Source organism: Notolepis coatsorum, assembly GCF_963971535.1.
Source record: "Notolepis coatsorum genome assembly, chromosome: 16".
Taxonomy (NCBI): Eukaryota; Metazoa; Chordata; class Actinopteri; order Aulopiformes; family Paralepididae; genus Notolepis; species Notolepis coatsorum.
This window is the reverse complement of record NC_140180.1, coordinates 67306324-67318638: the sequence shown is the minus strand read 5'-3', so window position 1 is coordinate 67318638 and position 12315 is coordinate 67306324. Positions and strand designations below refer to the sequence as shown.

The following is a 12315-nucleotide window of genomic DNA, read 5'->3' as shown; positions in this document are numbered from 1 at the left end:
ATTCATAGTTAAAGACCGAGGTTGAGTACTTTCTTGTGATATACTGTCTCACATTCACACTCCCAAGTGATTTGGATTGATTTTACAACTGCAAATACATAGGCTGTCGAAAATATTTCCAAAAATTATTCCAAAAACAGACTTATATGGTTCTTCAGTGCAAGGGTTCAACTGTATTTAGTTACTTTCCACTCTTGGTATCCCTCAAAAGTCACATGTTTTACTCCCAAACATCTGTAACTGCCTGCTCACCCAATACCAAAGGAGAGAATGTGCTTAAAACACGTCTCAACATCCCATAAATAGTGTTTTCACCCAGGAAGGACGCCTGACAATGTGACTTAAGATGGAAAAAGGCATTCAGCACTTGTGTCCGCAGAGACATCTTGACACCTTCCGCAGAGCATACAGGATACAGGCTCTCTACAAGGTGCCCTATAAACTTGCCCTAGACTGCCACCCATTGGTGATCTGCCCTCAATAGTTACAATTTTCAGTGTGAATGTAACAAAATAGCACATGTCCACTGAAAGCGTAATAGAAATATCATCATATAGCAAAATGTGTGTATACTGTATGTTCAAAGACATGCTGAGGTGAGAAGAGAGATTTATGATCTGTGATCTACAGATCATCTACAGACCCAACCTGCTTTTTGAAAAAATATGTACAGTATATACAACTTATGCCTCTCATTCACCCATTCACTTACAGTAGAGGGAACATGACCCAGAGTTTAGGCACTATTTTACCTCATGGGCTGAAAGAACATGAATGAAAGAATAGGCAGATGCGGATCAAAGTCTTTATGAGGTGCTGGACATTTACATTTAGTCCTTTAGCTGACGATACTGGATAAATACCACCAATACCTCCCGGCCACTGCCACTAAGCCTCTTCAACTCATTCAGAACGCAGCGGCCCGCCTGATCTCAAACCTACCGAAGTCGGCCCATGTCACCCCACTTCTTAGGGACCTGCACTGGCTCCCCATTGCTGCACGAAAATCCGCTTCAAGGCCCTCGACCTAGCATACCGTGCGGCAAAGGGAACCGCTCCCGCCTACCTCCGGTCAATGGTCTCCAACTACACACCCTCAAGACCCCTACGCTCTGCATCTTCTGGCCGCCTCAGACCTACTCCTATCCAAGCTCTGGGAGGGTCATCAAAGAGAAGTCGCCTATTCTCAGTCCTTGCCCCACAATGGTGGAATTAACTACCCACCCCAGTTAGGACAGCCGAAACACGTCCAATCTTTCGCCGTCGACTAAAGACGCACTTCTTCAACCATTATCTGAATAAAAAATATATATAAATAAATCTAACCCTACTAACCGTACTGTCATGCACTTGTCCTAATAAACTAACCTACACTGTAACACTCAACACTTTGATGAACATTGTTGCTCAGCTGATAGAGTTGTGCCCTTCCTGATGGCTTGTCGTACAGAACTTGTAAGTCGCTTTGGATAAAAGCGTCAGCTAAATGACTAAATGTAAATGTTATTGTAAATCCATATAGATTCTTTAAAGGTGCTATACGTGGTATTTTTTGTTTGTTAAAACAAGTGTTAAATAGTATACATTCCAACAGTCATCGCTAATATAGTGTCTAGTCAGTAACATGGGTCTCCCAGTCCCTCCACTCTGCAGTAAACAGAAAATCTATTTTCTGGTATCTCGTTCCCACTTTATCCAATCTGGAGAGAGAACCCTAGATATTTTTTTACTTATTTCAAGAAATCTTGCCAAGCCAAATTTGCTGGCAGATTATTTGACTTGTTCCAAGCACATAATTATTTGCTTAAAACTAGTTTGTATCCTTATTTTTGTCAGAGCATTTTTGCAGTGTGGAGTTCTCTCTCCTGACTGGATAAAGTGGGAACGGGATACCAGCTAATTAATTGTCTGTTTATTGCAGAGCGGAGGGACTGGGAGACTTATTTACTGACGAAAACACTATAGCAGTGATGGCTGTCGGAATGTAGAGCTATCATTTTAACATATATACCACTTATTTTAACAAAGTTAAAGTTACAGCACCTTTAATCACCAACGTTTCACCAGTGAACTGTCTTCATCAGGGTATCTGAATGAACACTTCACAGATTGTAGGCCATATTTTACCTTATGGGACGAGGCAACATGAACCATTCATTTGTTAATTTAGTTTTGATTGATTGCTTAATTATACCATCATTCATGCTACCCAGCTTTTTAACCCAGCTATTATAATAACAGCCTATTGCTTTCTCAATTGTTATATCTCCTCCACTCCTTATTTATGAGGGGAGGGGAGGAAATTAGCAGAAGTCAAGTTTGGGATGCAGCCTTTGGTTAACAAGAGATATGGCGACATCTGGTGGTTTTATCCTGTGCATGCAGATAATGCTGTACTACTCTAGTAGACGTGGCAATGACGTCGTTTACCGGAAACGACCCGGATTGGAACTTTAACTCAAGGATTTGCTGGTCGCTGCTGGAAACGTCGAAAGGCTCAAATATTTGTGTAATATTGATTCAAGTAAGTTGAAATCAGTCAATTATATCTTATAAGTGTAGCTATATACCAGATTATAGTGGTTCTAGTTTTGATCGATGTTTACCAAGTTAAAATAGATGAGACAAGAAGGTTAGCTAGTCGCTAGCTAACATTAGCCAGTCGAGCTTCTTGTTTGTACTTTGTATCTCTGGCTGTCAGGCCACAATCAGCTGGGCGTCGTGGTGGTTGTCGGCCCCCAGCCACTTCATCTTAACGCTCGTTAACGATGCTAGTTAGTAACTAGCTTGTTAGTGGTGATGTTTGTGTTACGGTGGCCATATATTTTCGGGTTGTTGTCGCGATTTCAGTTAAATTGGCTTTGCCTTGTTTTTGGCACAAATCGGTGGCCATCAGCCGGCTTGTTGCTACTCTTCTCAACAACACCACTCGGAATGATGACTACTTATTTATTGCCTGTGGAGGCCGTTTTTAAATCTGCTAAACCAGAACCACCCACTTAATCTCTAAATAATGTAAATATGTCCGTTCTACCACAGGGATGAATAAAAGCATGTGCATGCACGAATCGCCACCTTGTATGTGAGGAGGGGCTGCCGAGCTAACGATCAGACCGGAGAAAGAAGGACCCTTCACTTCATCCTCTTCTTCACATCGACCCACAAGTTAGTGTTCGCTTGCGGGCAGAGGTGACACACCGGTCTCAAGATGACGTGCCGTGACCGGACCACCGAGTTCCAGTCGGCTTGCAAATCTCTGCAGGGCAGCCAGGTAAATGTTCTGCCTGGGGGGGGGGGGGTGTGATCCTGTGTGATGAACTGTGACCCTGTGTGATGAACTGTGATTGTATCACCAACACATTGTTTTGCTGTCTCGTCTGATTCGGAACACGATTGTAGTAGTACGTATTCATACATGTATCTGTGAAAGGCCTTTACGCAAAATAAAATGTTTAATTAAAAAAGCTCTCCCTAGTAGCAAGTAGGGCTGTCATTGACTAAAGAAATTTAAGTAGCCATAGGATCGACTACTAACTATACCCAACATCTATTATACAAATACTCACCAATTGGGGCGCAACATAATGTAAAGACATGACATTACATTGTTTGCCATTTTTTAATACACTACCGTGGTCACGTGAATGGTGCAAAGTTACAATATCGATCGTTGATCGTTTGTACAGTTTAATCTTTATAATATTTTCCTCAAACTGAGCCTACAGGTGACCTGCCATGCCAAAATGAGAGTTCCTATGGATTTTACTATGGTCACTATGGTTCCTATGGTCACTTCATTTTTGCATGGCCAGTCAACTGCAGCTACGCAACTGGATTGCGTAGCTGATTGATTGATTGAAAACTTTAATTAACAGATTGCAGAATTGGTACAGTACAAACAATACACACAATTGTTAAGGGGATGCAGACCAGCGAAAGACTTTCGTCTTGTTTACATCAGGGTCCCCCAGCTCAGTTTGAGGAAAAGCCTCATGCAAACAGCTGTTATAGACTGCATTTTGAACAGCAGGACCTCATTAAATCGAGTGTTACTGGTAACCATATGCTTTTACTTTTTAATAACTCATTCAAGATGGAATAAAACATAAAGATTAACTGACTAACAAACACATGGTCAACTAAGACCAACCGGACCAGTTAATCAGGTAAGAAGGAGCAGAAGTAAACATTTATTCATACAAGCACCTTTCAATACACTTGTGTAACAAAGTGCTTCACAAACTGAGATCAAAATAAAGGGAGGAGTTACACAACAACGTCAGTCTTTGTTATTTTCCCTTTCACATTTAAACGGCCTCCCTCTCAACATTTCTTCTTTTTGCTTCCATGGCAGAATGGCATCCAGCCCAGTAAACCAGTGCTCAGCGCTCTCAAACAACGCAGCGACTTCACAGTCATGGCCAAGTAAGTCCTGCAGAACCACGTTTTTATGACTTTGTTTTCCGGTGACCAGCAGACTGTTGTTTTTTTGTCTTTTGTGGGGCTGGTGAATTGTGTTGTTTTAGTTTCAGGGACCACTCCCAGCAACACTTAGCACTTGTTGATAATGATACCAGTAGTGAAAAATCCTAGATGTTATGCGACTCATTTGTCAGGGACTGTTCAGAGACCCTGATTCTCTGACCCAAGTTTAATACCTGCTGTATAGTGGGGTCTGGGGACCGCCAGGGGTCCTTGAGCGCGTGCCACGGGGTCCCTGAGCAAAACGGGTAATAGATTAATTTCACATTCTCTTCCACTAGAAGTTATTACAGTTGAGAGCGACTACACACAATATAAAGAGTGACTATTCTGATCATAGGTTTCACACTCTCCTCTGTTATTTCCTACGGTATAGACAGTTATGGAATTCTGGACTACATCATTTGGAACAACAGATATCTTTTCAGATGAGTGTCCATGGCCTCTTATGAATCAAGTAGTTATTAGAAAAGACAAATCTTAGATAACTTTGCTACCTGCACCTGGTAAATGGTGCATTTATATAGTGCTTTACAATTTGTTCCTCACATTTTACACATTCACTCGCATGGAGGCAGCCATGCAAGGTGCCGAACTGCTCATCGGGAGAAGTTAGGGGTTAAGTGGCTTGCTCAAGGACACTTTGACACACTGCCCAGGGGGAGCGGGAATCAAACTGGGAACCTCCGGATTACCAGACGACTGCTCTACCTCCCGAGCCACTGTCGCCCCCCCAAATTGACAGAATTACCAGCCACAGCTTAAATGTTCCTGCATTTAGCTGGTGGCTACTTTAAAAAATGCACTAACTACAATTTTCAATAATTTCTGTGTACAGTCAACCACCTATGGTTACGTTGAATAAGCAGATAATATTTCTTAATACTAAAGATGGTGGCAACAACGAAACTACTTGCTACAAAACAAACATATTCAGAGAAAATAATTAAATATTATCCAATTTTATGTTGAGTAATACTGCATTTTGGGTAGAAATGTGAGCTTTAAAGGTGTTTTAAAATGAACAACGATCTCTGCTAAAAGTCGGAATTGTGCAATGATTTGTTGCCATGGTAACTAAGGACTCTGGCAGAAACCACTGGATGGTACATGTGTAGAGGCTGGTCTAAGTGGGGAAAAGGGTCTTTTTCTGTCACAAAATTGTCCGTTATGACAAATCTGACCTTTCTGTATTCTCTGTAATTTACCAGTGACTTAAAATATGAAAGAAAACTATGATAAATATGGCAGATACGGATGGCTCCCCATTCAAAGAGAATACGGGCCAGGGCCCTCCTTTAGAACCATTGCATGGCACAAAAAGGGGAAGATTTTCTAAGCAGAAGTTGTGATTTATATATATAAATAAATAAAAAAGAAGGTGCTTCCCGCCACAGAGACTTTACACCATGCATACGCAGAGTTTGGAGGGATTGGGAAATAACAATGTGAATGGTAAAGGTAGGTAGACTAATGTAGAAATTGTAGGATAGACGATGCCTTGTATGTTTACTTCACTGTAGGCATACGTTGACCTCATTTAGAATTTCCTTTCAAACAAATCGTGTTCAAATACAGTTTGGAAATGGTGTTATATAACACTTCATTGTGCCATGATTTGACATAGGGAACTTCTTGATATTTGATATCTGTTTTTAAATTAAACATAAATCAACCAGTAAGGAATACAACTGAAAGGGACAACAAGTCTCAGGTGTTTTTAACCCCTGACTGTTTGATATAATCTGCATATAGATATCCTTATGCAGAGAGTTAATTGTATCCATGACTGTCAGGATATAATGAACAAATAAAAAAGATGAGACAAGTACCCTGCTATATGGTCTGTTTCCACTGTCTGCTAGTATAACTATTGCAATAGGCTTATCACAATGAAGCCTGATGTTTGATGTGGTTTTTAAAATAACATTTAAACAACAAAAGATAAACCTGAAATAAGAGTGATTACGTTTCTGACCTGTTTCCTTATAATCAATCAAGTCCTGCATGTGTGGAACTACTGTTGCTGTAATTAGAGCAAATTTGTATCTGTGCGTAATGGCTGCTTTAGCGCTGTTGAAGACAGTATGCCTACTTTGAGGAGGATGTTGCAATTGAGATCATAACACTTTTCTGGTTATTGTAGATGACATTGGTTCAGAGGTTTACTGCCACTATGGCTTCTTATAAATTCTATTAGTAGGTTGGTGCTGCCAAACCTTCTTCAAAATCATATCCTATTTAATCAACTTCACAGCTGGCGAAGGAATGTTGGCTCAGCTAATAAGCCTACTACTGTTTTCATTTGTGATTTTCTCATCAATAGTGAAAAATAAAAATCATCAGACAAATCTTAGTTAAAGCACCTTTTAATTTCTGTCTCTTGAATCCAAAGCAGATGGTTTCTCCAGCCTATTTGTTGTCTGTTGCATAATGATAGTACTACTCCTTTATCAGTGTTTTTTGTGTATCATGGCATTCCGGTCGTGTTATTTACATTCCCACAGTATAATGACCTTGTCCGGTTTCCTTGATGCATGTGAAATACAAGCTTCTTTCACCTGGACTGGAATGGCTCCTGTGTTTTATTGTCTGCCAGAGAGCTAAATATGAGTTTTAGCCCGTTTACTAATCTCAGCACACATATTTTACATTAGCCCTGTTTTCCTGGGTGTAGCTTACTTTTTCCGGTACAATTATTTTTTATTTGTTTACCTTAATTAATTTCATTGATAACATTGTGCTGTAATTTAATTGTCTTAATAAATATGCATGATCAAGTTCAACGTTTGCTTGCCGCCATATTTAATCAATCCCTGGCGGAGTCAGTGGTCCCTGCCTGCTTCAAGATGTCTACCATCATCCCTGTACCGAAGAAACCCTCCCCAACATGTCCAAATGACTACAGACCGGTGGCACTCACCTCTGTGGTCATGAAATGTTTCGAGAGGCTGGTCAAGGACCACATTTGTGCCTCCCTCCCCAGTGATATGGACCCTATGCAATTTGCATACAGGACAAACAGGTCCACTGACGACGCGGTCTCCCAGGTATTGCACAGCACCCTCTCCCACCTTGACCGTCAGAAGGGGGGCTATGTGAGACTGTTGTTCATTGACTACAGCTCAGCGTTCAACACCATAGTCCCCACCAGACTGGTGGACAAGCTGATCGAGCTGGGTCTGAGCTCCGCCCTGAGCGCCTGGGTACTGGACTTTCTGAGTGAAAGACCCCAGGCGGTCAGGGTGGGGTGTCAGACCTCCAACACCATCACCCTGAGCATCAGGTCCCCCCAGGGCTGTGTTCTGAGCCCCCTGCTGTACTCACTCTACACACACGATTGTGTGGCCAAGTTCAGCTCCAACTCCATAGTGAAGTTCGCAGACGACACAGTGGTGGTGGGGCTGATCTCGGACAACGACGAGAAGGCCTACCGGGAGGAGGTTGAGGTACTGGAACGCTGGTGCCAGGACAACAGCCTGCTTCTGAACATTGGTAAAACCAAGGAGCTGATTGTGGATTATAGGAGAGGACAGCAGGAGACACACACACCACTGATGATTAACAGGGCTACCGTGGACAGGGTGAGCAGCTTTAAGTACCTGGGGGTCCACATCTCAGAGGATCTGACATGGTCAACACACATAGACACAGTAGTAAAGAAGGCGAAACAGCGCCTCTACCACCTGAGACAGTTAAGGAAGTTCAGAGTATCGGGGAAGATACTCCAGTTCTTCTACTCAGGAGCTGTAGAGAGCATCTTGACCGGAAACATCACTGCCTGGTATGGAAACAGCACGGCACAGGACAAGAAGGCCCTACAGAGAGTGGTGCGCTCAGCCGAGCGTACCACGGGTATTGCACTACCTCCCCTGCAGGTTCTATACAACAAGAGGTGCAAATCCAGAGCCTGCAGAATAATGAAAGACCCCCACCACCCCAATAACAGCCTGTTTCAGCTGCTGAGGTCAGGCAGACGCCTGCGAACCCCAGCTACTAGGACAGAGAGGCTTAGGCTCAGCTTCTTCCCCCAGGCCATCAGAGTCTTGAACAATGAACATTGAGTACCACAGAAGAACACTGAACTATCCACACATAAGCACACATGAGCACACACACGACACGCACGCTGTGCACGCTCACACACTAGCAGCCACTTTAACACTTTAACATGAGCGGGCACACACTCATGCCGCACACACCCACACTTATTGCCAAAAGGAAAGGCCACTTTAAATTAGTATTAGCAACAGTAACAGTGTATTGCACTACCAAAGCTACCTAGCATGTCCTATATGCTCTGTAAATAACTATGTACAAATACCGAGATGTCACACCATGTTACCTGTTACCTGTTATTGCACAATGTTTTTTGTATTGGATTCTATTATATGTTGTACCACTGTATTGCACATCGTTGCGGGCAAGACCACCCGCATTTCATTGTATACTCGTATGCCGTGACAAATAAAACTCTTGACTTGACTTGACTTGCTTTTATTTTGATATCCCTTATTTCCACGTTGAAATTACGCGATACATTAAGTGTGGGGTCGCCAAAAAAACTCCTAAATAAAATGGGGTTGTGGTATAAAAAAGTTTGGGAACCCCTGATTTATAGAATAAACCTACCTGGACTTCCGGTTTGAAATGTCTGAGTGAGCAGCCTTTGAAAAAAGCTCCCGGTCGCAATTCAAAACAAACGTGGAATAACATGATCTGAAAACGAAAAAAGTAAGCATTCAATGACAAAAGCGAGGAAGAACAAGTGGACATATGAGAAAACAAAAAAGACCCAAAAAGAAGAAAAGGAAATAACGAGGCGACGTGAAGAAATAACGAGACGACGTGAAGAAATGGCGCAGCTACAACAAGTCAACACGGAGATCCCCAGCTGGGCTGTGGAACTCGGAGCCAGTATTCGGGACATACAGGCAAGCATGCAAACTAGCGTGAAGGTAAACGAAGCGAACACGCAAAGCATACAGACGAGTATAGACAGACTCAGAGAAGAAGTAAAGAAAGGACAAGACGAACTCAAAGAAGAAATAAATAAGAGACTTGAGTCAATTGACAAAGTTGCTGAAACAGGAGAAAGACACGGTGGCGTTGGAAGAGAGAACGGCCGAGACTGAAGAATGGAGTACAGAAGTACAAAAGATTCTAATGGAGACTCTCGAGGAACAAGGGAAGATGAGAGAGAAGCTAACTGACTTGGAGGGGAGATCAAGAAGAAACAATATAAGAGTGTGGGGTCTGAAAGAAGGGCTAGAAGGAGCCTCGATGTCCAAATATATGGAAAGCCTAATACGAGAGAAACTGGACATGTCACTGTCAGAACACATCGATATGGGAATACAGAGGGCACATAGGATACAAGCACCGAGACCTCAGACGAATGGACCACCGAGAGCAGTCATAATTAACTTCCTGAGGTTTGAAGTCAAGGAGAACATTCTTAAGAGAGCCTGGCAGACGAAGATCGATGTGGAAGGACAGAGAATATCCTTTGACCACGACTATGCAGCGGAAGTGGCTGCAAAACGCCGAAGTTACACGGAAATAAAAAAGATTCTAAAAGAAAAAGGGATTCGGTTCCAATCACCGATGACCGCTCTGAAAGTATACTGGCAGGAAGGCACCAAAACCTACAGCAACGTACAAGAGGCAGCGAGGGACATATATCGGGATGGAGAGAGGACGCCGGGACGAAGAGAGGGGGGAAAACCCACATATACACCCACCCCGATGGAGAGACTGGAGAAGATGCACAGGTGGAACAGAGTCGAGAAGAGGAGGACGGATGAAAGATGGGGATTGGAGATGATTCGAGACAGAGCAGCTGAGGAGAGTGACAGAGGGACATCGGAGAGAAGCACAGGAAGAGCGCGAGGAACCACGATACTTCAAAAGGAAAGATAAGTACAAAACAAAACAAAAACATTTGACTAAGACCATGACTAAATGTGAAAGATGCATAGAAATACACACAACATAGAATAAGAGTAATTGTAAACATAAAAAAAAAAGATAAAACTTAAACGGAGAAGGCATGTGATACACAGTACAAATTAATGTGGACATAAAAATGACTGATTCTATGTCTCTGAAAATGACTGACAGAGAGAAAAACACACGTTGGACAGATTGTATATGTGTATGTATATATATATATATATATATATATATATATTAATTAAAAAAAAACATTACCGGGAGCTCAAGGACAGGGCAGCACACAGACAATGCTGGACTTACATGGTGTGTATGAATGAATGAATGAAAACTTTATTTAACAGATTGCAGAATGGGTACAATACAGTACGGCTCAATACATACAATTGTTAAGGGGATGTAGACCTGAGAAAGACGTTTGTCTTGTTTCCATCAGGGTCCCACATTTCAATTCATATAGACATTTATGACATACACAACATACATGACATTTATGGCATAGGGACATATAGGTATTTAGTACTGATACATTTGTGACATAAACGGTATTCAAATATACAGTACTGTTACCCCTAGATCCTGACAGAGTATATATGATGGGGAGGGGACTGTACATTAGGAGGGGGTGGGTGGGTGGGAGAGAAATATACATACGGCGGGGAGGGAATATATACATGCGGTGGGGAGGAGACTGTCTATTAGGAGGTGGTGGGGGTTTTGGGCATTTACGGTGGCCAGTTTCGAATTGCAGCTTCCCGTAGGTGCTCTTTAAGAGCGGTTTTGAATGTGGGTAGTGATTCACATTCCTTTACAGCTTTGGGTAGGGCGTTCCACATTGTTGTGGCATAATTGCGAAACGTGTTTAGTCCCTTGTTTGAGCCGAATCTGGGTTTTACATGATTTGTTGAGCTTCCTCTGGTGTAGTGGTTGTGGTATTCACTGACCTTTGGGAAGTATTTTGACATGTACATGGGTACCCCGGTCGTATAGTGTATCTTGTAGACCAGGCCCATTGCAAGTTGCTGTACTCTGTCGTCTACTCTAAGCCATCCTAGGTTGTCAAAGTGGGCAGGGGTGAGGTGGGTTCTGGGGTTCAGGTCAAGTAGTAGTCTGACCAGTTTGTTTTGTGATGTTTGTAATTTTGTTTTAAGAGCCTTTGAGGTGCTTTGGTACCATGAGGTGCACGCATAGTCGTAGTACCCTTGAATGAGTGCTCCTGCCATTAACCTGGTGAGCTTTCTTTTTTAGCCACTAGGGGGAGCCCTCTCAATAGGAGAGCCTTTTCTCCCCACCCCCCAGCAGGGGATAGAGGAAAGAAAATAAATACCTCTGACACCATGGAATTGTCAAACTTTGTTAATGTTGTAAATGTTTATTATAGTTCTTTGAATGTAAGTCGAGTAGAGTTAGCAGTGGCTACAACTACAAATATTATTTTATGTGACATGGGTAGAACGGGAGATCATTTCGAATGGAAAGATGACACAAATTAAAAGTATTAAGATGATGTCGCTGAATGTTAATGGAATGAATAATCCAATCAAAAGGAGTAAGGTGATGACGAAGCTTAGAAAAGAGGAGGCACATGTTATTTTTCTACAAGAAACTCATCTAATACAACAAGAACATGAAAAACTGAAGAGATTCGGATACGAGAATATGTTTTATAGTTCTTTTAAACAGAACCTTAGGAGAGGAGTAGCTATAGTGATTAAGAATGCAGTGAAGTTTGAATTGATTAAAGAAGTGAGAGATAAAGAGGGGAGATATGTAATGGCCAAGGGGAAAATGGAAGGCCAAATGGTAACATTAATGAATATATATGCACCCCCAGACAGTGAGAAATACCTATTTGAAACAATCTTTGATATTTTAGCA

General features: G+C 42.2%; 1 protein-coding gene across 2 annotated transcripts in view; it reads left to right on the top strand.

Moving 5' to 3' along the window:
* The first annotated feature begins 2434 nt into the window (after window positions 1-2434).
* stx5a (syntaxin 5A) overlaps window positions 2435-12315 on the top strand; it is a 30248-nt gene continuing 20367 nt past the window's right edge. For both annotated transcript variants that reach the window (XM_084331781.1, XM_084331780.1), the window contains exons 1-3: window positions 2435-2524; window positions 3040-3271; window positions 4355-4425. In XM_084331781.1, the coding sequence (XP_084187907.1) occupies window positions 3209-3271; window positions 4355-4425 (134 nt within the window). In that variant the 5' untranslated portion in view covers window positions 2435-2524; window positions 3040-3208. The remainder of the gene's footprint in view (window positions 2525-3039; window positions 3272-4354; window positions 4426-12315) is intronic.